Here is a 27,570-nt window from a genome sequence, read left to right on the forward strand (position 1 = left end):
GCACATGTCGTTATGTGCATCTACCTCTGACGATGTTGTGTAGGGTGCTGTGGCTTTGCGGGAGGGATACGTGGGCGGATGCGTGTTTGAGAGCCTTTATGGTTATGTGTGTATTCTGTGCTTGACTGTCTGTATCACACTGTACTGTTGTCAAAATGAGATGGTTCATCTCAAGGGGCAATCCATCAAATAAACAGAATTTCTCACTCTTTACAAAAGATAATATGGGATAATAAGCAGGAAGGATTTCCTCCTTTGTATTCCTCGTATTCCTGTTGTCCACACTTCCTCGTTGCTGAGGTGGAGGTCAGAGCAGGACGTGCATGAACGAGGACGGCGGTGGTTGTGGGATGACACAGTCTGATGGTGGAGGCCGGGCGTCACGGTCGTCGGGTGGTAGTAGTGTCAGATCACCTCGCTGAAGGTTGGGGAGCTCCATGTACTTGAGCCAAGGAGGCCATGTCCCGTCAGCAGAATCCAGATGTAAAAAAAAACATGTGTGAAACGTGTTTGAGCCTCTGAGTGAAACATAAAGAAGCTAAAGGAAGCTCCGTCCTTTCAGTGTGAACACAGCGCTCAGAACAACAAAACCAGAGGGAGTTTGACTTCACTGCTTTTTTTTTTTGGGGGGGGGGGGGTTGGGGAATCATTACTCAACAATATATCCAGTTGGGTTATATTTGACATGTGCAATATGTTTGCTCACTCACTTCATGAAATGACTGAGGGAGAACTCACACACTTACCAGGAAGTCTGCTGAGTGTCAGGATCGAGCCGTTGAGGACGAGGAGCCAAATTGAGCCCACTTACGGAGAAGAGTTTGGAGTGTAGCGCAGGTCTAGCCCACCTAATGAGGGCCAATCTAGTGTACATTGGCAGTACAACTTTGTAGGCCACATGATGATGAGAATTGGCTCTCCATGAGTGTATAATACCAGTTATGGCCAGTTATTGTGGCACGGCTGTGAATTCTAATGAGAATGAATTTTCAGTTAACCCTGGAGTTAAACACATGCAGATGGGGAGTCAGGTGTTGTAGATAAAGACTTTACTTAGAAAGGAGATAAGACTTTCTTTTCCAGCATAGGGATATTCTCATTTGGAAAAATAATAATTAACGCCCACTCCAAAGAATTGTTGGCTGGCATGAAAATAAAGCGCTTTGGGAGAGACTACTTTATTCACTCTTCATTTTAGAAATCTGCTTTGTTTTGGTGCATCGGACCATCTGTGTTTGTCAAATATTGATGCTGAAATTAAGGACAACGGCGTCCTGTCCATGTGGGTATGTAGAGCTTTTTTGGAACACAGCCATTTAATCTGAGAGCTTAAAACAGTGTGTGCTAACCACATCTCAAAATGATGAAAAAATAATGACACTGTTGGTGTTACTGTGTTTAAATGGAGTGTATGACAGGGTCAGGTTCAAGTTTTGATGATTTGTACGACCATTCAGGCGTTACCAAAGAAGAAAAACCAAAGAGGGCAGGTGCTGAGTGGAGCTAAGGAAGTCGCTGAAAGCAGAGAAAGACGACTCGCACACCAAAAAAGTGTTTCACCAGGTCGACGTTTCAACACCTGCTCTTCATCAGACCGAGGTCACATTGAACAGAACCATCTTAATGACCTACACTCTAACTCGGGCTTTCCCAACCTTTGGGTCCTGGCCCCATCTGGGGTTGCATGGAATTTTTATTTATTTATCCATGCAAAAATATATTGTATATTGAAATATACTGAACACAGGCTACTGTGGACCATAGCCAATGCCAAAAGAAGAAAAGGTTGGAAACCTTCTAACCTGAAAAGGGAAACACTTAAGCGTGTGGACATCCAACAGCGTAAAATTATATGTATGTATTTCAAATTGTATCAGCAGAATAGATCTCCTTTACAGGCTTTATATGCGATTTATTTGATCCAATAGATGTCGCCCTTGAGCACCAGCATGAAACCAAAACAACTCGCGCTGCATTGTTGTGTTAGCATGCTAATGCTAGCGATCTTTATTATGCTGGTATCTTCACACTGCATGTAAATTTACCTGAAATGAGCGTGATCTAGAAACACAGTTAAGCAGTGAGTACAGTATGTTATTCTTCTTTTCTCTAGTCCCTCAATTAAACAACTTTTATACACGAGGGGAGGAGTCAGCCGGCCGTCCTGGCGATGTAAACAAAGTGAAGATAGGACTCTGAAAACTCTGAAAACATCACAGACAGTGGGACTCGGGTGTTACACCCACTGTAGACAGTCATGACTCACAGAGTTATTTTCAGAGGATATACTTGATTTCTATTATGTTTAAGTGTGAAAAATCACATATAAAGTCTTTATGCGGTGTCCAACCACACAGAGGATTGGAGACTCTGGATGTTACAAAAGGTGTCATTGCAGAGCGTCTTTGTGTTGTCTAGAGACTCTCAATGTAATAATGGTGAAGTCTTCTTGCCCCTTTAATATCATATCTTTTTGTTTTCTTGATTGCACATGTCGTTATGTGCATCTTCCTCTGACGATGTTGTGTGGGCTGCTGTGGCTTTACGGGAGGGATACGTGGGCGGATGCGTGTTTGAGAGCCTTTATGGTTATGTGTGTATTCTGTGCTTGACTGTCTGTATCACACTGTACTGTTGCCAAAATGAGATGGTTCATCTCAAGGGGCAATCCATCAAATAAACAGAATTTCTCACTCTTTACAAAAGATAATATGGGATAATAAGCAGGAAGGATTTCCTCCTTTGTATTCCTCGTATTCCTGTTGTCCACACTTCCTCGTTGCTGAGGTGGAGGTCAGAGCAGGACGTGCATGAACGAGGACGGCGGTGGTTGTGGGATGACACAGTCTGATGGTGGAGGCCGGGCGTCACGGTCGTCGGGTGGTAGTAGTGTCAGATCACCTCGCTGAAGGTTGGGGAGCTCCATGTACTTGAGCCAAGGAGGCCATGTCCCGTCAGCAGAATCCAGATGTAAAAAAAAACATGTGTGAAACGTGTTTGAGCCTTTGAATGTTAAAAAAGGTGTCATTGCAGAGTGTTTTTGTGGGGATTATTTCTCAGGACTTGTCAAATAAATCTCTCCTCTTTGTTTTTATGAAGGGATTAAATTATCTCAGATGGCTGAGAGGAGTCAAACAGTAACAAACCCTTCCATACAAAGAGTAACGACCGGCTTCTTTCTCACAGTGAACTCCCAAACTACAGTCACATTTGTCCTCCTGTTGGCAAGCTGAGGGAATCTAAAGGGAAAAGGTCAAGCAGCCCAAATTAGAGTCATGGAGAAGAGTCTTCACAGCGTAGGGTAAAAAGAGTTGAAGAAAGCTTGAAGAAAAAAGAGCGAGAGAAGACTATATTATAGAGCTGTTAAGACGTACCGGTGGAGTCAGTCGAGGTTAGAACTGATTTCAATGCAGATGTTGAAGATGGAGGCAGCAGTGTAGAGACCATTTAAAAAAAAAGTGGAGTTATAGAAATTGCATTTGAGAGTCTTCGGCCGGGGCACAGAGCCGCAGGCGGGGCGTACCTGTGACTTGGCACTTTGTGATGAATGACCTCTGAATGCAGATGTAGAGCAGAATCATGGGGCGGCTTCAGCAGGGTGGCTCGGGGGGGGGAGGGGCGGGTCCGTGGCTCTGACAGCGGCCATGCATCTCAAGGGGCTCGACTCGGGAGTGCTGCAGGGGCCCACAGAGAAGATCAGCAGCTAATCAAACCCCTGCTGGAACAGAAACTCTCTCCCACCTCTTCACCTCTTCTGACCCCAGTTTTTCCTACATTCACTTCTCTTCTTCTTCGTTTCGTAACCCGTCTCTTCTTCTTATCCCATTCTTATTCTTTTCCCATCACCTCATTGATCCCTTTTTTCATCTTCTTCTTCTTTTATTTCCTTCACACTCTTCCGTCCTTTCTCTTTGCTGAGTCTCAGTTTTTTCTCTTTCTTCTTATTACCTCTCCCGTTTTCTGCCATTTAAAAAGATGTGGTTTGACATGAGATTTAAAAATGGAGAGAGGGTCAATATTACGGATGGGCGACCCTGAAGACCCTGGACCCCCTTGGTTGATAGGCGGGCGGGCGGGTGGTGCAGTGAGTTGATAAAGGAAGAAGACCTGAGAGTGCGTTGCTGGTGGGTGTGTTGATGTGCAGGAGTTCAGAGAGGAACAGAGGACGGCCTTAAAGGCGACTGTTCGAAGTCGATGTGATATTTAACCAGGAGTCGATGAAGCTGCAGCCATTTTTCATCCTATCTTTCTGCTCTCTTTCTTTTATTTTCAGTTCTCTATCCTCTATTTCTCTTTCTTCTCATTTTTTTAAAGATTTATTTTTGGGCATTTTCTGCTTTTATTGGAGAGATAGAACAGTGGATATAGTCGAAAATCAGGGAAAGAGAGAGAGGGGGGAATGACATGCGGGAAAGGAGCGACAGGTGGGATTCGAACCCAGGCTGCCAGTTTCTGTACATGGGGCGTGCACACTACCCACTGTTCCACCAGCACCCTGTCTTTTTTCTCATTTTACCTTTAACCTTCTTTACGTTCTCTGTTTTCAGTCTTGAATTCACTTTCTTTTGATCTTTGGAAATCAATTTTTTTAAACTTATTTTATCCTCTTGGGTCTTTTTGCATTATTTCTCTTTGCTTTCTCAGTTTTCTATAATAATGTTTCTTCTTTGGTTTCACCTTCTCTTCTCATGCTCTCATTATTATTATGTATTATCTTTTCTTCTCCTCTCCTGTCCGAATGTCCTCATTTTACTTTAGTGTCCTCCTCTAATTCACCAGACCTCTACTGATCCTATCAGCTGTCTGGCTTTTCTGTTGGTCTTATCTGCTGCTATTGTTTGTGTTTGTGTCGGTGTGTGTTTGTGCACTTGCATGTGTGTGTGCGTGCTGCTGCGTGTTGTGCCGCTGTGTAAAAAAGAAAAGGAGCAGCTTGCTGTGAATATCAGGCACCCTCCTCCACCACCCCTCCTCGGCATCTGCTTTCCCCTTTTCTTCTCCCACCTCTGCTCCTCTTTTCTTTCCATTCTTCCCGACGTGCTCTCCTCCTCTCCATCAGGGCGGGAGCAGAGATCCAATTTAGATCGTCCTCCTCAGCTTTCTCTGCCTTCCCCCGGCTCAAGCTGCGAGCACACACCCTCCTATCTCCTCCCCGGCTCAGATAGAGCGACTCAGAGCAGGCTCTTCCCCTTGTTTCCACGCTGTTTTATCAGGGCGCCACAGTGGTGTATTAAGACTAGGGGATCGGAGTATACAGGGGGGGGGAGCGCCACACAGTAGGCTGAAGATCATTAAAGTTGTTTATAGCCTCGGTGGGAAGTCCAAAGTTGCTCCGCAGACGAGATATATTCACTCGGCTTCTGCCAAATGGAGCTCGCGGCCTCGGCATCACGGGCAGATGATTACCTCTGTGACGCCTTCCTGCTCTGCTTTTATTTATTGATACCACGGGACCAGGAAGAAAACTTCAAATGTTATGCATAAAAAAGACACAGTTCTGGTTAAGGTGGTTTGGCCATATGTTACCTGCACCTCCTCTTATTGTACTGAAGGTATTTATTTTATTTATTTAACACCTGTGCATCTTTAATAACCTGAAATGTTGTCTGTGTCAGAAAATGTGAGGTCATTATGTCACCTGAGGAATTATGATAATTTATGAAAGATGATTAAAGGAAGGTGACTGGGATGAAGGGATGAGGGGAGTAAGGGTCCAGGTATTTGAAATGGAGGGATGAGGATACAGGTAGAGAAGGAAGGAATGAAGGTAATTGTCAAGGGATGAAGGGATGAGGGTGAAGGTCGAGGGATGAGGGTACGGGTCAAGGTATGAAGGTACAGGTAGAGAAGGAAAGAATGGAGATAAAGGTGGAAAGAAAAAAGGATGAAGGTAAAGGTTGAGGGATGTGGAATGAGAGAAGGAATGGATGAAGATGAGGGATTAAGGGAGGAGGTAAGGGTCCAGGTAGTTGAAATGGAGGGATGAGGATACAGATAGAGAAGGAAGGAATGAAGGTAATTGTCAAGGTATGAAGGTGCAGGTAGAGAAGGAAAGATAAAGGTGGAGAGAACAATTATGAAGGTAAAGGTCGAGGAATGAAGGGATGAAGGTAAGGGTCCAGGGAATGAAGGGATCCCTCATCCCTTCATTCAACAGGTAGAGAAGGAATGGATGAAGATGAGGGATTAAGGGACGAGGTAAAGGTCGAGGGATAAAAGGATGAGGGTATAAGAAGGAATGGATGAAGGTAAATGTCGAGGGATGAAAGGATGCAGGTAAGAGAGAGAAAATTTGCAGCTGAGGTTGGAGGGATGTAGGAGGAGGATACTGGTGTCTGCTGATGTGGTACGGCACAATGTGAGGAAACCAGAGGTTCTGTTGAGGCTCTGAGTGGGGGCGCTGTCTCTCCTTTGTTCTCTGTATGGAGTCCTAATGGTTCCTGTATTCAGACAATGACTGAAGTGGAAAAAAACACACAAGGGGTTTGAAGGGGGTGTGAAAGCAGAGTCTGAGGAGTAAGAGCTATGGGTCGTGTTTGAGCAGTGGTTCTATGATGCCTCTGAATTTCAGAGAAGAAGCTGGAGATGGCAGCTGTTACCTGCATTGTAATAGATTATAGCTCATAATACAGATAAAGTAGTTCCAGGGCAGGAAAAGAGCTGCATGCTGTCTGATCCATAGCACGCCAGATTGTGTTGTTTCAGAGACTGAGAACTGAAATTCTAATTTAGTGAGATAAAAGTTTGCTTAAACTTTTCTTGTTTGTCCTCATCCTCCTGCAGTGTTGAATTTAAATACTTTGCAATATGGCGTTATTATTACAGTCTGGCAAAAAAAAAAAAAAAAAACGTTTTCTTTGCAAAACAGAGGACGACTATGTTCCTCAAAAAAATCCTCAAAGTTGGTTCAGTGGAAAGAGTCTTGTACCTGGTGAGTCACAGTCACTCTCGTCGCTTGCTGGGGGGTAAACTCATCCCCAGCTGCTGCTAAAGCTGAAGATGAATGCAGCGGATGAAAGCGGAGCAGCGTGCAGCAGCCGCCGCGTACGCCCACGTCAGCGTGTGTGTGTGCGTGTGTGTGGGCTCAGCAGTGATGCTACGTGCTGGGCTAATTACTGGAGGTAATTTAACAGAACCTTTCGCCGCTCTGCCTGGACGCTCTAGATAACTCTCCGGAGTGGTGACGGTGGAAGGGGGGGGGGGGGGGGGGTCCAGCGCCATAAAACAAAGGCATCTTGCTGGGTAATGTTATTAACACGCAGCCTCTGAAGAAGTCCACGGGTAAAGACACTACCTTTGGGAAAGCATCCTGCAGAAAAAAAACAAAATAAAAAATCCTGTGCCAAAGAGTTAAAAGACTCGGACATAATTGAATTTCGAAGGTGTTTTGTGTTTGTTTTCCTTTTAATTTCAGCAAAGTAAAGCGTGCATGTGTTAACGGAGATAAATTATACCGCTTTTTTTTTTTTTTCCTTAAGGATGCACTGTTTTCTTTTTTTTAACCAATATTTTTATTTGCATTTTCATTTAGTAACACAGTAAAACACACACACACACACACACACACAAAGACAAACATATAGACATAACTTTGACAGTATAAAAACAAAACAAAAAAACAACAACAACATACAAAAAAGACAGCATGACAAAACATAGACTTCACACTGTTTTGTTTTTTTTTGTCAAAAATGTAAAATGAAGCCCCCGTGACTTGTACCCTCAGAATGAAAACGGAGGTCGTACTATTGGACACCAATCGATTGCAAAAACGACGACTGTCCAAATCAAAAATGATCCCGCTGTCACATCCAACATCAGTCAAGACAGCAAGACTCAACCGATTCCACATCCATCTGCGACGTTTATCCCCTCTCCACTTGGAGTGTGAGCTGCTGGTGTTAGAAAATGAGAAACAAGCGCGTAAACAAAGCCCGAGCTGAAGAGCAGCTCGCACCTGCTGCAGTGGAAATTGGACTTGGCAGACGGATCTGACGACGGCCCTAAAGCGGGGGGAAAATTAAAGGCTGCCAGTCTCTCTTTTATTTCTTTATTTTCACACAGAGTACAGAAGCGTGGACGTTATCGCGGCCTGCCCTCATTTCTCCAATTGTAAACACACCGGATGAGAAATACGTTTTTTTGCCCCGAGGCAACAACAGACATGTGGACCGCGGCTAACCGAGCGTAGCTGGATTGCTCCTGGCAAGGCCGAAATAATAGTTTCATCTCTTCTTGTACTCCGGTGGATTGAGGAACAGAATTAGCCAAGTGTGAGATTGCACCATCTAATGTTGGTTGTCACTTTTTTTTGTTTCCAATTCCTCAGCAAAACCTAAAAAAACCAAAAAAAAACGCCTCATATATGTTGTGATCTCACCCCCTGATTTTAAAAAAACAAGAAGTTCTCCTGATACCGAGTCCTTGGGTGTCTTATCTTGTTATTGAGCCATCGCTCATTTTATCTAAAAAAAAAGCTGTAAATGATATTAACATTTTGTTGCCCTGAGGGGGGGAAATATTGGCTTCCACTGCAGCCAAATTGAAAACAAAATTGCAGTTTGCTCCCTGTAAGTATTTAATTAGGATACTTTTATGTGGTTCCCTCCCACCTCTCTCACGAGTCTTTAAGCGGCCGTCTTTTAAAGTCTTTCCAGAGAGGGATGGAAGAACCTTCCTGTTTCAAGTCCCACACGCTCCTCCAACAAATTAGCTTTTGATTCTGCCGTTATTTCAGTCTCGTTAACTCGACAAAACCAAGAATAAAGAACAAAAAACATCCGTCATGTTTCTAATTAGAGATCTTAGAGATCTTTTTTTTTTTCACTGCCATGATATCCAGCTGCTTCCTTTTTGACAAAAATTAGTTTGTGGCTTCTTGGCATGACTACGTCTTATAACATTTTCCATTGTGCAACATTTTTTAACAGTGGTTAGTGTGTGCGCACCATGTATGGAGGCGGGTGACCCAGGTTCAAATCCCATTTGTGGCTCCTACTCTCTCTCCCTGATTTCCAACTCTATCCACTGTCCTATCTCTCCATTAAAGGCACAAAAAGCCCAAAAAAGCATTTGTTCACAAATTTAACCCCACTTAACTTTGACTCTCAACCGGAAGGTCGGGGGTTTGATCCCCAGCTCCTGCAGCAACATGTCCCATGTGTCCTTGGGCAAGACACTTAACCCCAAGTTGCTCCCCCTGCTTCCTCGGCGGTGTATGAATGGGATTAGTTAATACTGATGGACTCTTTACACAGCAGCCTCTACCATCAGTGTGTGAATGTGTCGGTGTGACCTGCGGTGTAAAAGCACTTTGAGTAGTCCATTTTATTTCTAAGATTCTCCTTCTCCGAGTGGAGCGTCCTGGGATCTCTAATGTGTAGCTGCACTGATTATTAAATCCTTTGGGACAAGCTTGTTTTAAAGTTGCTCTTTTTAAAAAATGCTCGCCTTATCGAGGGGAAGAAAGATAATTAAAAAAAAGAAGTTGGAGATGGAACACAAAGCAGTGACCATGTTTCCACTTGTTTGTTCACATGAATCCCCTTCATTTCTCAAAGTCAAAGCTCCCTATTGATGATTTATTGTTAAAACATCTGTGTGTCAGAGGTGAGGCGCTGAACAAAGCTCTGGACTCCAAACATGTGTCGGAGTATTTGTTATTTCTCTGCGTGCTGCTGCCGCCGCTGTCGCTGCAGTGTTTCCAGCAGGACGATCCCAGCCCACTACCAGCTCATTTGTCTGCATCTGAACTCTTCCCCCTATCCGTTCTTCGGGGGGGAGGTGTTACACTTCATGTGTGTGTGTGTGTGTGTTTGTGTGTGTGTGCTTGAGTGCAGAACCAACAGCTTTAAAATTGCTGCAAGCGCAGAGGCATGTAAGCAGAGAACACAAACACAACCTCCTAATGACCTTCTCTGTTCAAAGATGCATGAACGCAGCGAGCTCTCTGCTGCACGGAATAATCAGATTCAACTGCAGTCATATCGCAGAAGCGCCATCATACTGTACGGCGGGGAATCTGCGGCGTCGCTGGCCGCACATCTCTTGTCAGAGTAACGGATAATTCAGCTTTCTAATAAACATATTTTGCACCTGAATGTCCCGTAACCAGCTTGTTTTAAATGTGACAGTTCTATTACAGGCAGAGCTGCACGGCCCTGCTTTACAAGTCTAATCATCCCTGCAGATTCCTTTCATAAATTCATCAATTTAATCACTTATGAGATAGAATATAACATTCTGCTCCCCGTTGAATAAAGTCTGACAGCGTCCATGCACAGTTAAATATCATTAAGACATCTCTTTTGGACTCTGGTTGTTCTTATTACCTCTCTTTTTTAATAGAATCATCGTGCTGTGTATATACTGTAGATAGCATACATTATTCATTGTTTCTTTTCCTCTGTAACGTTCAGGGAAATCCATCCAACCTCAGAAAAAAAGATTTGCAAAACCTTAACATACAACAACTACAAATGAAGGACGGATTTATTTGAACATTTGATCAAATAATCTTTTTTCAAATACTTTATTGGATAGGATGTTTGGAGGAGAGAGTGGGGGGTTACATGCAGCAAAGGGCCGAGGCCGGACTCGAACCCACGGCCAAAACGATGAGGAGTTCAGCCTCCATAAATAGAGGGGGGGTCAACGTAACCACCAGGCTATTTGCGCCTTTCAAAAAACAAATTAAAAGCTTTTTTAAAGACTTTACTGGAAAGTCTGAGGAAGAGAAATATTAAACTTCATAAATCCTTCAAACGGGAGCTTCTTGGTGTGCGGATCTTGTTTTGCTTCTCTTCACTATTAGTGTTTTTTTGATTCAGAACCCACTGATGGATGTGCTTATCTTTTTTGATTTTTTGATTTTACATGTAAAACATTAGACACATGGAGGCTGATGTTTGAGCTTTGCACGCATGGAAAATAGTCGATTAGAGATCATTATCGTAATGACCAGCAGATTCACATTAGACTGACAAAACTCAGAGGGCCTGGTTCACAAAAGGATTGGACAGCTGTTGCACCCTATACACCCGTGCAAATGAGTTAAAAAAGATTGTTAAATTCACAAATCACTCTCAATGGGTTAAACGCACCCCTGACTGCGCTGCAGAGCAAACACTGTTTCTTGTTGCTCGTATTTAAATCATTTGGAGGGGAAATCTCCCGCCTTTCTATGCAAATCAGCCTCATTGCAAAAAGCCTTCAGACACACACAGAGTTTTTTATTTACTTTTGGGCTTCTTTAATGCCTTTAATGGATAGACAGGATAGTGGATAGAGCTGGAAATCAGGGAGAGAGAGAGAGTAGGGAATGACATGTGTGTAAGGAGCCACAGGCCGGATTTGAACCCAGGCTGCCCACTCGGGGGACCATAGCCTCCATAAATGGGGTGCATGCACTAACAACTGCGCCAGTTTTTAAAAGAGATGTCGCGCACAAACTTTCCACTGATCAGCAACAAATCTGCTTGAAAATAAATTATTTGTAAATTAAGTAAATGTGACTTTGACGTCACTATTTCAAGCTCATGCACATGTGCTGAGAGCGTCTGGAGCCGTTACGCATGGCGAGGATGTGAGAGTTGTTTTTTCTCTTCGACTTGTCCTTTCTCACTCCCTTCAGTGAGGAAGCTTTGTTTCAAATGGTGAAACATTTTTTAACTCTGGCCTCACTACACACTTGAAGAAGTTTTCCCCCCTCGGCTCCTATAGCTCATCTTCTTTATGTTGGAGAGCGAGGAGTAAAGGTGCAAACAGCTTTTCTCCACATTCAGATGCAGAACAAGAGAAAACTGCACGGCGCAGGACGACAGCCGGAGAAGATAATAATGCACAATTTTTGTTGCTATTAGAAGCTGCAATCCAAAGTCTCATATTTTTTCTTCTTCTTTGTATCAAACGCAGTCACCCAAAAAGATCAACCCATTCAGCCTGCCAGACATCCAGCTGTTGGATTTTTTTTGGAGGGGTACGTTTAGCCCCGCTGCGACCCAAAATTACCCATAACACCCTTCTTCTCTGTGTAGACCCACAGAGACGTGATGGAGTCCTCTGAAAACTCTTTATTCCAACGTTTGACAGCAACAGCCGTTTTTATAGAAGTAATAGAAATGTAAAAAAAAATGTCCAACCAAGTAAGATTACAGTCCTGGCTTTTACATAAAAAATAAACATTTTTGGGGTCTTATTCATACGTTAGAGAGGCATGGAAAATGTCCCTGAACATTTACTGAGGGAAAGAACACGTCTGAAATAGTTTATTATCTGCACATTTACAGTGCAAACGGAGAATAAAATCTGCCAGAGATCTGCACAGATACATATGAGCTATAAACACACAGACACACATCCTGAGGGGCATAAACAAATAAAGAATCCCCCACTACATAGCACACACACACCTACACACACATACACACACACACACATACACAGGCATTCAGGTCTTTGTGCCACTTCCCTCAGCTACCTGTGTGACAGCCTGTGTATCCTGCTGGCTTGAAAGGTAAGCCTCAGAGAGACGGAGCACAGAATGATTGTGTAAAATGGGTCAGAGCCTGAATATCATTACTGCCCTGCTCCCCATGTGTGAGCTTACACCGACTCTGTGTGTGTGTGTGTGTGTGTGTCAGTGTGAGAGAGAGAGAGAGAGACAAGCTGTGAGGAATTTGTGTGTGCATAAAAGTTGCAAGTGAGTGTGAAAACTGTGTGTCACACTCAAGCAGCAGTGCCGCTTGGGGCGCTACGCTCAGCTTTCTCCAGAGTATAAAGACCGTCGTGGGAAGGGATTGAACTTGTGTGTGTGTGTGTGTGTGTGTGTGTGTGTGTGTGTGTGTGTGTGTGTGTGTGTGTGTGTGTGTGTGTGTGTGTGTGTGTGTGTGTGTGTGTGTGTGTGTGTGTGTGTGTGTGTGTGTGTGTGTGTGTGTGTGTGTGTGAGAGCACATTGAGAGGCAGTGTCAGGAGTGTGTAAAAACCCATGCCACGGCCCCAGTTTTCTCTGTCCGGCTCAGGAATTCCAAACGCAGAGATAGAGCTAGATGGCGATAGGATAGGAGTGTGTATCTGTATGCCGATGATGCGGCGGTGTTCTCCATATTCCCCGCGTCGAGGTAAACCCATGAATATTGCACGAGGCGAGCCGCCGTCACCGCAGCAGATCCGGCCGGTGTTTACAGGCGCTGGAACTCATCCCCACATATGGATGAGATGCTGATAAACAGGAGATATTTGGGGCTTTACAGAGTCAGGTGTGCCCCGCCGAGAGCGCCGCCATCACCGCCGACACAAATCTCCGCTCCTGCAGACGCCGCCACTTGATATCCAGCCGTGGCCTCGCACGCTGCACACATTGTCATGAAATTGAGCACTGTGGTGGGGGGATTTTGGGAGGAGGGGGCAGAGGCATCCAATTTACGCCTGCAGATCAGTGTGTGTATCTCAACAGGGGGATGGAAAAGGCTTCTTTTTTTGATTTCACTGGTTGCTGACACAAACAAGAACAGTAACAGCAAAGCCTCTGTTATCCACGTCTTTGAAGGATTTTAAGGGCTTGTGTGATTTTGTAAAACTCTCTCTCTTTTTGTTTCCCTTCTCTCTTCCACAGTCCGTCCCCAAACCCATCGCCCTCGAGCCTTGCTTCGGCAACAAAGCGGCCGTGCTCTCCATCTTTGTGCGGCTACCCAGGGGCACCGGCGGCATCCCTCCTCCAGGACAGTCTGGTAAGATGCAGCCGCTGAATCCTTCACTTGTTTTTTGACTCATCCGTCTTTGTTTGACTGTTGGTCCCCTTCTTAAACCCCCCTGTCTTTGATTCTCTTTCTGTGGTGTTATGAAGCTTTAGTGACCGTATCAGAAAAACATATTTACACCCCACACCTCCTTCTTCTTACTTGATACACTTCCCCTTTCTTTTTTTTTTTACATTTATTTAGTATAATTTCTCTTCATAAAGAACGTTTTTACCTTGCAGCCTTCATGTGGTGATGACAGACAGCTTGGAGAGTCTTTGCTTGTTGAAAAGCATTTTCAATTGGTCACATAATATCAAACAGCTTCAGAAACTTTGTATAAAAAGTGATAAATAAAAACATGACGTTTTGTTTGAGGCTCATCATTGCCACCTCTTAATGTGTATTAAAGTTATCTGATAACAACCTCTGAGCATTAAAGTCGTGTTTGGCTCTGCAGACGCCAGCGTTTTCAGCGCTATGTGCCCTGAGCGTGAAAACACGGGGTGGCTGTGGCTCAGTTGGTAAAGACCTTTTCCTTCAACCTTTCAAGAGGGAAAGGTCGGGGGTTCGATCCCCAGCTCCTGCAGCTACATGTCCGATGCGTCCTTAGGCAAGACACTTAACCCCAAGTTGCTCCCACTGCTTCGCTGGTGGTGTGTGAATGTGTATGAATGGGATTCAGTTACTTCTGATGATCACTTTACACAGCAGCCTCTACCATCAGTGTGTGAATGTGTAGGTGTGACCTGCAGTGTAAAAGTGCTTTGAGTAGTCAGAAGACTAGAAAAGCGTTACACAAGCTCAAATCCGTTTACCATTTACTGTGGTCAATGTCACCTTTCACCGACCAGCCAGTCAAAATCAAGAAGGGGTGGGACTTAGGAACTGGTGGAAACATTTGAGCTACTGTAAGTACTCAACAAAAAAAAAAATATAACATACATTTAGTCAATTTTTAATTAAAGGTGCACTCAGGAGTCTTGGTAGAGAAATTAGAAAGTTGGAGAAGTGTATGTGGTATATGTTCATAACTCCATACACAAACTGTCCTCAGAGGAAAATCTAGTCCCTGTAACACTACGCAAGAAGTTATGGTGGGGGGCCCTCAACAGTCAAACCGTAACTCTCCTGGTCGCTTTTAGCTCCAAATAGTGGTCCAGGGATTTTTTTCTTTGTGCAAAGTTTGTATATTTAGTTCAGAAAATAGCATTGCATCGTTTCACTTCTCTGCAAACTTTCAAATGTCACCACCAAATCTCCATAGTGCACCTTTCATTTTACATATTTTAGTGTTCAAATTCTGATAAAATTCTACATATTGTACCTTTAAACATTAGAATTATCCATTAATGCTAAATGGTTCAAACATAAACAAGTCGCTGAGGTCAAACAGGGGCCATTATTTCCCAGTTGGCCCCTGACTCGTTTATCCGTTCATGCACATTCTCATATTTAGAGGAGTTCATGTGAGTGTCTACAGTCATGCAGTCGCTACATGGATGTTTGACACCAAGAAAACCAAACAAACTTGAGCTTCTCTTCCAGGACTAACAGCTCCAGTTGTTTGTAAAGACACGTTTGAATCTTCATAATCAGAGGGGGAAATAACAGCTTGGAGTGACAACGGTCAGCGATAGAAAAGCAGGATCCAAAGGATGATGGAATATGTAGTCTACAGTAACTCACCTCCTGCAGAGGCGACGACTCTCCGTCACCGTGTTCTCATTTGTTTGCCGTAATTATTTCATGGCTGCACCATTAACGGGACCAGGATGTATTGATTTTTTAAAGATGCTGCAGATACTGTAGCCGGCTCCCTGCTTTGCCTCATATATTTTCTCTTCTGCCTCCTCTCTCGCTTCAGCCCTGTGTGGAGTCGGGATACTAGAGTTTTACATTTCAATACAAATCTAGTAAAGATCAAACCATACTCATACCAGGGTAATAAAACTATAAGTCTAGGAAACAGAAAACTGTGTAATCTTGTGTCTGTTCACTGGCTAAACTGCACAAATACATTGAAGGCTGCAGCATGCTCGTTGCCCTCCCACTCATCTGTGTTTCTCCGTCTCTCTCTCCATCTGCACGCTGCAGCTCTTGATCCTGACGGTCATTCCTCTTCTTCACCTCTCTCTCATTTCTTTTCTTTTCTCCTCCTTCCTTTCAGTGCCATGTTGGTTTAGAAGAGCACTCGAGGGTCTTTTCTCTCGCTTCTCCCCCCCTCTCTTTTCTCTCCCTTCATTCTGTCCTCGGACCGTCTGATACCACTGAGAATAGAACCCATTCATCCTCTTGCTCTGTCTCTTTTCTTTTCTCTATATTCTTGTCCATTCGTCATCTGTTTCCACTTCTCTTTCTTCCCCGAGACGCTCTGATAGAAACTCTCGACTAAACACTTCCCTCGCGCTTTTCTGAAAGTTGTCTTCTTCTTCTTCTTTGAGTCCTTGAAGGAGACGGCAAAGAGAGAAAGAAGAACTCAACTTGATTCTTTTTTCTGCCTCTTTGCTCTCCCACAATTTTCAGTCCCCAGACCTCCACCGAGCCCCGGGCCCTTATTAATTACCACTTAGTCCTTTTTGTCATTACAAAACTGTCTGCGCTCTCAGCGGAGCTTTCCCTCGGGCGGCTTTTTTGTTGAGACCATGTTAGCTGTGTTGCCTACCATCCCCCCCCCCCCCACATGCCCACAGGCTCTTGTGTTCAAATGCTTTTCAACTTCGTTTTCCCCATCCGGTCACGTTTTCCGTTTTAAATCCTCGGGCTGCTGTCTGTCGCCAGCCTCCCAGCATCCCAGCACATCTGTTTGGAGTTCAACTCCGCCCCCCCCCCCCCCCCCATAATGGCCCCCAAACAGCCTAGAGGAGGTCAGCACTGTGGATTATCCACTGATTTTTATCTGCTCGCTTTGAAGCGTCCTGCTCCTACTTTCAGATAAGAAAAACGGGCTAATAGTTGCAGCCTGTTACGCTGAGGACTCTCAGACTGTATGATCCCAGCGCCTCTCTGCAGCTTCTCCCCCCTTGGAATTGATATATCACCGTCGGCTATGTGCACTCGAACCGGGGTAAACGCATCCATCACCGGAGATAAATGGAGTTTATTGGAATTTCATGGCTCAGAAAGTATTAATAAATGTTAATGAAGTGTGCTGTAAGTTAATGATCGCCTGTGCTGACACTCTGCAACCTCTCAGCCGACGGATGTGGCTGTGAGGGGAGATTCTGTGTGTGTGTGTGTGTGTGTGTGTGTGTGTGTGTGTGTGTGTGTGTGTGTGTGTGTGGTTGTGTGATCCAATTTTACACTCCACACTAATTCTAATAGGGCCTCAATCTGTTGTGAGCTTGTAGTGACAGAGGTGATTGACAATGCTAACCCACTGAGCCTTGAATTAAAGGAGCTGCTTTTCTCTGAAAGGCAAAGCAATGCATTGAAAAACACAATCACAGGAAAAAAAAAAATCAATAAAAGTCCATCCAAAGGGATGAAGTGCGAAACAGAAAGAAAGAAATACAGTTTAAACACTGGAGGTTTCATATCTCTCCACGCCGCACATGGTGGGGGGAAAACATTGACAGGAAATGTGTTGGACAATACAAATATGTGTGTTGGCAATAGCCTAGTGGATGTGTTGCACGCCCCATGTTCAGAGTCCTCGTTGCAGCGGCTGTGGGTTCAAATCTGACCTCGGCCCTTTTTTTGCACGTCGTCCCTCCCCTCTCTCCTCCCACCTGTCCTATCTAATAAAGGCAAGAGGCCTGCAAAAAAAAAAAAAACCTAGCAAACAGCTACAACACGCCCACCTGTCGGTCAGTTAGCCACGCCCCTAAATAATGCAAAATCATGATTAAATGAAAACATGGTCACAAAATGGTCATCAGGCTGTACTGGAGATCAGAGCTGAATGTTTGCAGCATCTTGAGTCTGAGACAAATGACTTCAGGGGGACACTAAAGTGAATTGTAACTGAGACCAATCTGATGTCTTCCTGCAACCAGAGAAGTCGCCCCCTGCTGGCCATTAAACACAATGCAGGTTTAAGGCTGTTGAACATTTAAATCCTAAAGGTTCATGAGCAATCACAAGATTTAAAAAAAGGCAAATCAAACTTCACCCATTAGCATTAATCTTTGTATCATTAGAAACCTGGTAGTATTTTTGAATGGTCGTGCATCCCGCCCTCATTTTCCCCTGAGACGGGTCAGTCTGAAAAGGAGTTGCGGTTAGCGGGGTGAAACTACAACGCTAGTTCCTCATATTTTCGACCACTGAAGCTACGGACCAATCACAGATCAGTGGGTGGGAACTCACTCCCAGAATCGAAACTTAACGTCCGCCATATTGCTTGGAAGCTAAACTAACAGGCTCTATGGAGAAAGCTGATAATGGCGAAAAAATATATATATAGCGGCGAGGCGGCTGCTGCAGCCGCTGGCCAGCCACAGCAGCCAAAACACAAGACCGGCCTGTCGGCAGCAACCGTCTCGCGGCTATATTGCTGTATTGATGGCCGTGAGGACGAGGAGCCGGGGCCGGCTCGAGCTGGGGTGGACTGGTAGTGTCGGTGCTCTCACTGTTTGTCTATGGACACAGACATAGAGTCTGTTTTCTGACAGGAATTTCTTGGAATCAGTTGTGTAAACGGCCTTAAGTGTTGTAGTAAATATGTCTGTAAACCTGACCTTAGTGGGAGTGGCCTGCGGTGCTGTGCATTCTGGGATTTCACTTTCTGCCTTTTCTTGGCCAAGAAGGCACCAACTTCAAAATGTATTTCACATTTCTACATATATGACCAAATGTCAATACAGAGTCATGTTTCAACGGGTGAAGTATCCCTTTGAAGTATTCTTCTAAATGTGTCATCTCTTTGTGTCATTGTGTGTGTGCAGGTTTGGCGGTGGCCTCTGCGCTGGTGGACGTCTCTCAGCAGATGTGTGTCGGCTTCAAGGAGAAGTCCGGAGGCCTCAGGAACCGTAAACAGCAACCGACCGCACAGCCGTCCACCTGCATCTGACCACACCCTGCCTCATGTCCTCCTCCACCACCAAATACCCAACGCTCTCCCACCAGCCCCCTCCCCCGCCCCCCGCCGCCTCGGCCCACTCCCTCAAAGACTTCCGCCAGCTCTGCTCTGGCAAGGGGGGGGGGGTGCATGCTGGGATGCAGGACTGGAACATTTTGGTGAGGGGCCGAGTCGGGGCCCTCCCTCTCCTCCTACGGGAACTGTTGGTCCCCGACAAAACTGGAAACTGGACACAAAGAGGGGGAGCAGGGGAAGGGAGGGAGGTAGGGACTGAGGGAGGGAGGGAGTGAGCGGGTGCTGACTTCACCCCTTCTCCCCCCCTCCCCTACAAAAAAACAAAAACATTTGACATTTGTCGACACCGCCTCGTTAAGAGTCGAGGCGGCCACGGCTTGCTGCTAGAAGAGATCCTCGTCTCGTAGTTTTTTGAAAAATTCAGAGACTTTGCAACCCGATATAATCTCATTTCACTTAAGTTATTGTTGCTCTTTGTTTTTTTTTTAATTTGTATTATTATTTTTTTAAATGCAGGGACAAACTGGACATGTTCCCGCTGCAAATGCACACACACACAAAGGACGCACACACTTCCAAAAAAAAAACAACTTTCCAAGGCCCTCGTACCCATTTGTTGTACCCATTGTCACCTGCTGTCGTGCTCACAGCTCTGCACTGAGGGGGGGGGGGGTGTCAGAGGAGGCCTGTACAGTTTTTGGCCTCCTCCTAACGTTCAGTCTTTAATGAGGAGCCCCCCCCCTGTAGGAGGAGGCCGGCCGGGCAGCCCATCTTAAAAAAGCCTTTTTGTCATTTCTAAATCGGCCTCTGTGTGTCTGTCTGCATGTTTGAGAACCAAAACAAGAGCGCAGCACAAAAACATCTTATCCTGGTTGGTCACCGGCTGCTTCGACAGCCAGCCAACCGATTGAATCTTTTCCAGCTAATTACTCCTCCCGCTGCAATGAAACCACAGCTCTGCACACACAGGTGTGCACACACACGCACACAGTAAGCCCTCGGGTGTTTAATGATCGTCCCTCTGGCAGTTTGTGTGAAACAGGTCCTCTTATAGATCAGTCTGACTCTGACTGATGTGATTGGACTGATCTGCATGAGGGGCAACAGTTTAGTACCCTCTGCGAATGCCGCCAAAGAAATCCATAGCATCTAATTGTTGCTCCAGTGTCTTAATGCAAACGACTCGCCCCCCCGCTCTTTTCAGCGACAGAAGCCCAGTTGCTCTCTTCCTGCAGTTCGATTGGTCATCGTTCCAGATCCCTGAGCTATCTATAGCTGCCCAATAAGCATTTCCACTCGACAAGGCCAAGAATCTAACCATGAATTCACCACATCTCATTGAAAACGGGGGTCAGAACAAATCGCTTGTGAGGTCGCTTTGTTTGATCGATTTGCTTTACGCCATAACTATTTTAAATATCAAGCCATTTGCAAAATAGTCATTTCTTCTTACGTTAACCCGGCTCCTCCCCTTGTGTTTAAAAGCTGTTTTAGTCGAGGACGAGAGAGAAGAAGAAGAACATACTCACTGATTATTTGGATGTTAGTAAGAGTTTTTAGATCACGCTCATTCTGTGTCACATTACATGCAATGTGAAGCTACGAGCTAACTAAAGAGCGCTAACATTAGCATGCTAACACAACAATGCAGCTCGAGCCAAGGACAAGTTTCTCTGCTTCATGGTGCTTACCATTATGGTGCGTTCTGATTGATAACTCCTTAGTGTGAACGCGAGTAGAGAGGGGGGTTGGAGGTGTGTCTCTGGAGGAGAGCGGAGGCTTCAGTATGGAGGAGGCGTGGCCAAACAGCAGCTTGTTTTGGTTTTCATGCAGGTGCTCAAGGGGCGACACCTACTGGATCAAAAAGTCGCATATTCTTAGTTTAAATTTGACTTTTGCATACATCACATTTTACTGAAAACAACATTTCCACATCATTGGTTTAACGAGTCAAACATGCATCATTTTCAGTTTTTAGCAGAGCGAGCAGCTACAACGATCAACTGTCAGCTTTTTGTTTCCTTATTTGTCGCTTCTTATTTTTTTAAAATTGGGACTTTTGAATCGACACCTCTCATGGCTGTTCCATTTCTTTATCTATTTTTACCTCGCAGGTGAGGTTGCTCCTCTTTCCTTTTCCTTTAAAACACTAAGCATTACTTCTTTTTGTCAATCAGGGAAAATGAGGGAAGCCACAGAACGAAAAAAACTCAAGAGGCACAACAGAAAAAGAAAAAAAACTCAGGCTGCTTATTTGAAACAGAGCTGTTGCTTTGAAATGTCACGGGTAATTTTCTGTTTTTTCTGAGGGCACCCCGGTGTCAGATCTGTGTTTCCTGTCTTTTCTCTCCTCCAGCACTGAATATCAAAGCAGGCATATTTGCAGAATATAGGCAGGGGGAACTACAACACCTGCAGGTCTGGCACTCAGCGATATAAAAAGGTATACGTCCTCCTGCCTCACAGAGTTATTAACTCGCCGCCCTCTGAAAAGTACAGTAATAGAACAACTTAATAACTCACATTTAGCCGTAAAGAATGCGTTTGTGTTTAACTCCGGCCTCTCTCACATGTGTTCAGAGAGGTAGAACTGCTCGGCGGCTGGTTAAAGGGCACACTTTTAGCACTGGGGAAAAGGTCAGAGCAGAAAGCATGAACAAAGTTGACATTCTGTAATTATAGAGAGCTGGAAGTGCTCACAACTCTACTCAGTGACCTCCGGTGAGCAGCACCACATTATTGAGTCTTCTCTGTTCGTTTCTTTCACTTCATATTTATGCTTCATCAGCGGCGGTCTTTTGGTCTTTGAGCCCACTGAAGTGACCTTTACTTTTTTAGGCCGGTTAAGGTTTTGATGTATACTCCGACAGAGAGTTATCTTCAGTCATCTCACTCAGATCAAATCTGCTTGGTGGTTTGTTAGTTCGGCTCCCTGATTAAAAATGGCAGGAAAACCATCGATGAAAAGGTAATTGACTGTATATGAATATGGACGTTGCATCTCTGTGTCTTTCAAATGAACAAAAGTGAAGCCAAAATATCCAAACTCTGTGACACGATTCCTGATTCGCTAACCAAAGCACAGATTTAATTTAAGGATAAAATCTGTGTCTTTTTTTGACCTTTCTTTGCACCTGCATGTCAGATTTTCTCGGCTTTATTCCCATATTTGAAACAAATCCCATCGTGTGCTTTGAGCTGAAAGTGCCCTTGAGTGGATGGAGACCAGAGAGAGGCGGGCGAGCGAACAAAGTCACACTGACCCGTTGTCAAAGGTGTGATGTGCTGCTGACACTGTAACGCCTTTGGGGGGTGCATGTAGTACATCTCTCTGCTATGCAGCGTCAGCAGCTCTGACATCAGCAAGCAACTCATGAATTAAGATTTTCAGTGGGGGGGAAATGTTTTAATTTTTTAATGGTGTTTTTTCCCTCTTTTTAAACCTGTTCATGTCTTCACTGCACATCCTCCAGTCACAACATTCAGATCTGTAACTCAATGCTAGTTTTTCAGTTGATTGACATAAAACTGTTCCATGGCTGATTCAAATGTACTGTAGTAATAACTCAAAGAATGAAGATTGTGGTTTTTGTTTGTAAATGAATGTAAAATGAAACACCGCCTGTGCAGCATCTGTAAACTGGAGTCCTGCCGGGGACCGTTTTTGTAAGTCCCGGCAGTTTCTCGTTGTTGCCCTGGGTGACGGAGCAGCTCAGTGATTAACAAAGACATCACAGACACTGAAAGAAAGTCAGGGGGTCAGGCTGGGTGAGAGCTGTTTCCTTTATTTTTATCTCTGTGAAGATGATCTGAGACAGAAACTGAGCTTGTTGAAGAGGGACGTGAGGTCTGTGGTCCTGCACACAGCCTCTCAAACATCTTAAAATCTGTCTCTGCTGGATGTTCAGACGAGCAGATCCCGGGTCAGATCGTGGATACAGATGCGTCTTTTTTTCAACCTCTGCAAGTTTGATTAACTTAAAAATAACTTCTCTTACAAACTGTTAAATTCTGTTTTCTTGTCCTGTGTGGCCCGGTCTCACTCTTCAAAAATGTCATTACAGCAGAGTGATGAAAAACAAACTCTGTTATCTGTAAACACGGTTTGACCTGAATCTGCCATCAGCAGCCTCGCACTGGGTTCCTACACGGGTCTGCAGAAACCCTCAAAAGCATCTAAAGTGATTAGAAATGTGTAGAAAAAAAAATAAGTCTCTAATTTGAGCCATTTCCCCCTGGATCCCCCACGCAGGCGTTTTCATTTATTTGGGGCTGATAAGACGTCTTTTCAGGTGTGTGGGAAGCGCACACAAAAAGTGCTAGATTGACATTTCCATTACTGTCCTTTTAAGTTATACTTAGTAGGGCGAGACTGTGGACTTTATTTAAAAGAAGACGCGCCTCCACCTCCTCCTGTTGTACAAAAGTGAGGCCAAAATACCCCCGCTGTCATATTGTGCATTTGGAGCTAGAGTCCTTCCCCTCATTTAACTTATAGAGATTAGGTCAGAGATCCCTCAGGTGGGATCAGTCCACAGAAGAACAGATTCTTATCTTAATGTAAGTTACATGTCCTCCCACCGTTCCGCCTCTACTCTGCTTATCCTGTGCACACAGGAGCTGCATTGGTCCACAGAGCTGTCAATCATTGCGTCATAACTTCCTTAAGTCCGTATCAGATGAAAACTAAACTAAAACTAAACTTCTCAGAAAGGTGAAATCTACAACCACAGAAGTGATGTTTGAGAACAAATTCATTGACGTGTATTTTGGTTTTCTAGTTCGACCTTTGTCCCATCTGGTAACATGGAGGAGGCGGAGCTTAAGAGCTATACTGGAGCCGGTCAGTAGGGCGAGCTTCAAATGTTTTGGCTTCACTTTTGGGGGGGTCAGTCATGTCGTCCATCTTCTTATACAGTCCATGGACCTGACTAAATTAATCTCACATTTTAAACTTTGTGTTTAAAACTTGGGTGGGTTTGCTTCTGTCTCCTGCACATCCTGAAAAGACCTTCACTCAACCCCCTCATCCACAGCTGTGAACACGTGTGTTTTCACTGCAGCCTCACAGCAGGGGGCGGCTGGTCCTGCTTGATAGGACCACAGCCAGCCTGTGACGGTCTCCTCCCTCTTTTCTTTGTGCTCTATTGACGGCTCAGCTTGTGTTGTTGTGTGGGATAGAAGTCACGCTGTGGAGGGCTCTTAATACATTTCTGTCCTCTGATTGACTCTGTGTGGTTTGGAGGTTAGTTTCACTTCCTCGTTTCTGTTTCACCTTACTGGTGCATTGCTGTGTTTCTTCCCATTACTGCCACTTACTAACCCATAGACTGTAAAAATATGGATGTAGTCTCAATGACGTCTCACATTGGTTTCTTAAGAGAAGTTTTGAAGCCACATGATGGTGTACACCATATTGGAAAAGCTGACTCAACTTTTCGATTAGCATGCAAAGAGGTGGAGATCAGGCGACCTTAAGCCCTCTGACACACAGCTTCAACGGGCCCAGCCGCCAGTTAAATCAGTTATTTTAAAAAAAAATCACCACAGTACAGGTTTTGACACTAAAATGGTTCTTTGAACGATGCTCTGAAAATGTTTATTACTGCTGTAAAATGTCCCCAATGAGGATTCCTTTGTAAAAAAAAATGCACCTTATTTTCTTCAATCCCAACCCCCCCCTTCTTGGGACCCCTTAGAACGAGCACAAAACAAACTTTCACTCAGTCCAGAGAGAGAGAGCTGGACTCAGATTAAAAATCCTCCGCCTCCTTTGCTTGAACGTTAACGCATGAAAGCCTCAGCCCCGGTTTTGGTCAACATGAACTTTTACGACGCTGCACCGAGAGCACTCCTGGAGTCGGAAAGTTCAGATTTTCCAGAAGATTACGGCTCCCTTTTTTCATTTTGGAGCTTGCGCCCGGATGTGTAGTGGCCCCCCTGAGGTCTTGGAAATATCCAAGAGAGGGATTGTGGACGTTTTTTGCAAAGGGAAATGTGTAGGAACCCTGTACACCGCCTGCCTCTGGACCCGTGGGGAAAAAATAACAAAAAAAACTGGTCACATTTGTTCTGATTTACTGAAATGAGCAGCTCCCTCTTTACCGCCTGTTTCCAAGCCTCAAACTTTAGCGGGTAACTTTTACACTGGCCTTGTTTCAGCTTGGTAACCTTTGCATTTGATCGATAGAAATCTGCAACAAATGCAAATTTAATAACCGTATATTAGTAACTGGAGATCTCCCTTTTGCCCCTAAACACTGGCAGCATTCATAAGAGTTTAAAACGCTTCATGCAGAGGTTAAAGCGACAGAATAAGGCCAGTGTAACATCTGGCTTTACCCTCTTTCTTTGGTTCTGTATCTCTTTGTATAGCGGCATTATATATACTGAGGAAGTAGTTTGTTAATATGTATAATTTAGCAGTTGCTGTTTTTCTTTGTAAATAATGAGAAAGTATTGTGAATGACACTTGTTGAATGGTTTTAAAGAATCATTTCTGGCTTTTTCTAAATGTGACTGCAGTACATAGCGTGTTTTGTATGTCCGAGCGCAGTGCAAAGACGAACAAGCATTACTAGACGCTGATGAAACTACGTGTAAAACTTGAGGATAATAGCTAACTGAACTTGTAATTACTGATGTACATAAAAAGAATGACAGAACATTTTTGTCTATTATTAAATGTGAAAATCCAACCCAGCGTCGTTTTGCCTTTCATCTCCACGTTGAACCCAAGTTTGAACTTCTCCTTTAGAGTTTGTTTGTATCTTCCTGCAGCGCCAGAGGGGGCGGAGCTTCCTAATCTGCACCGTTTCTGATAAGAAGCCTTTCAAGTAAGTATACTAGAATTCAAAGGGGTTTTCCTTTTTTTAGGTGTGACAACAAAAAGAAGTGCCATCGGCAGCCCCCAGAGGCACCGATGTTCACCTTGCAATGCACAATGTTGGAAATAGTTCAGAGTGTTGTTTTAGAATCCAAGGAACTTAAAAGTGTTCGTGCAACATGGCAATCTGCTTTGTGGAAAAGTTTTTTCCCAGATTTGGCAGCTGAGGAAACTTTATGTGGTGTCCAAATTGGAAAAGAATCAGGCCTCTAGGGAACAAAAGTCCTCTAGAAGTTTCCACAGCAGCAATAACTGAATAATAACTTAAGAAAGGGAACAAACTTTAAAAACTTCGGACATCTGCTGACTTTCAGTTAAAATGCTTTCATCTGTATTCAGTCATCGTCTATGGTACATGATACTCCAGTGAGCTGTTGGCCAACGAAGGATCCATCTGCCATATATATTCTGTGATTCACTTTGTCAATCCAAACAAGCTAGCGGTCTCTCAAGCGGCCGAGTCATACTCAAAAAGGACAAAAAAGGCCTCAAAATAATATTTTAAAGGTCACATATTCTGCAAAAAAAATTTCACCATGTTCCTCTAACTCTAATATGTGTCTCTAGTCTGTCTACAAACCCCCCAATGATGAGAAAAGTCCATCCTCTCCGTCTTCTGCCTGCTCCACTTTTCAGAAAATGTGTGCTCAAACAGACTGTTTGGAGATTTTTCCTTCATGACATCACAAAGGGCAGTAGCTCCTCCCCCAGGTGGGTGACACTCCCACAGCTAGGTGTTTGTTGTGCCCTCTGAGTCTGCCTTCTCACCGTAAACAATAGGACATGGAGAGAGAAGGCACTGAGTACACCCAAGCCCTTCCAGAGAGGGGGCGTGGTCAGGCACAGCTCATTTACATATTTAAAGGTACAGACACAGAAACAGCCTGTTCTGAGCAGGGCTGAAATAGAGGGGTTTATAGACATGATCAAATACAGGATCAGAGTGGATATAGAACAAGAAACTTCACACATATATTTTGAGGAGCTCTGAGACTTATTTAAACTTTTAGAAAAGAAGGATAGTGTATGACCTTTAAGCTACTTTATGATAGTTATGTTAGCAAGCTTCAGGGCAGCTATCGAATCTGTGATAGCCCCCCGCTCTCTATTAATGATGCTGCTTGTTACACAGAAATCAGGGTGGAGGTAGCTGAAGCTGTCTGGAACTTAGGAAGATGGAGGAGAGGGCGGTCGAGAAAGTGTTTCAACACTGCCCAAATACCTGAGACAAGGCAATAAGCCAATCAAAGTTTAAGATTTTGGGGTGGGCAATCAGATTTCCGGTGGGGCCCATGTCACCCTTCTGGACACGCCCCTGCTGAAGGTGACGAGAAAATGTATGAAATCCTCAGTGTGGTGACGATTTGTCTCGCTCCTAGCATGACAACCCCTTCAATACTTCTGTGTAATCTCTCCTCAGTCTAAACAACAACAACTGTTGGACCTCCGCCCGACATCAGTCTGCTCAGTGTGCGTCACGATGTCTCACTCTGGATTAAAAGTTCAGGACAAAAAGTTTTCCCCCCCTGGTGGTTTTGTCAGAATGTGACATGCCACGCCCGTCTGTTGCTCCGAGTAGGATGAAACACACACACACACACACACACAAGAAAAAACAAACGTTGGGAATAATTATTTGTAAATACACTTCTCCTCAGGCTGGTTTTCAAATAATCGCTGCTATTTTTAAGCTTCTGTTGATGTTTGCAGCCCTCCAGCTACGCAGCGGCAGGAGAGGCTGAGTGTCTGAGCTGCTGTGTTCTCACCAACCAGCAGTTACTCATCAGCTCTCTTTTCTCTCTTTCTTTCTCTCCTCTTTACCTCTCCTCGTCTCCCTCAACCCTTTCTGTTTCTCTTAGCTCTCTTTTTCTTTCTCACTTTCTCCATTTCTTGTTACACATCTTTTCTTCCTT

General features: G+C 44.5%; 1 protein-coding gene across 1 annotated transcript in view; it reads left to right on the top strand.

Moving 5' to 3' along the window:
• atrn (attractin) overlaps positions 1-25,469 on the top strand; it is a 206,820-nt gene extending 181,351 nt beyond the window's left edge. Inside the window, exons 28-29 of the mRNA XM_020643358.3 lie at positions 13,610-13,724; positions 18,623-25,469. Coding sequence (XP_020499014.2) covers positions 13,610-13,724; positions 18,623-18,747 — 240 coding nt within the window. The 3' untranslated portion in view covers positions 18,748-25,469. The remainder of the gene's footprint in view (positions 1-13,609; positions 13,725-18,622) is intronic.
• Positions 25,470-27,570: the final 2,101 nt, after the last annotated feature.

Source organism: Labrus bergylta, chromosome 18, assembly GCF_963930695.1.
Source record: "Labrus bergylta chromosome 18, fLabBer1.1, whole genome shotgun sequence".
NCBI lineage: Eukaryota > Metazoa > Chordata > Actinopteri > Labriformes > Labridae > Labrus > Labrus bergylta.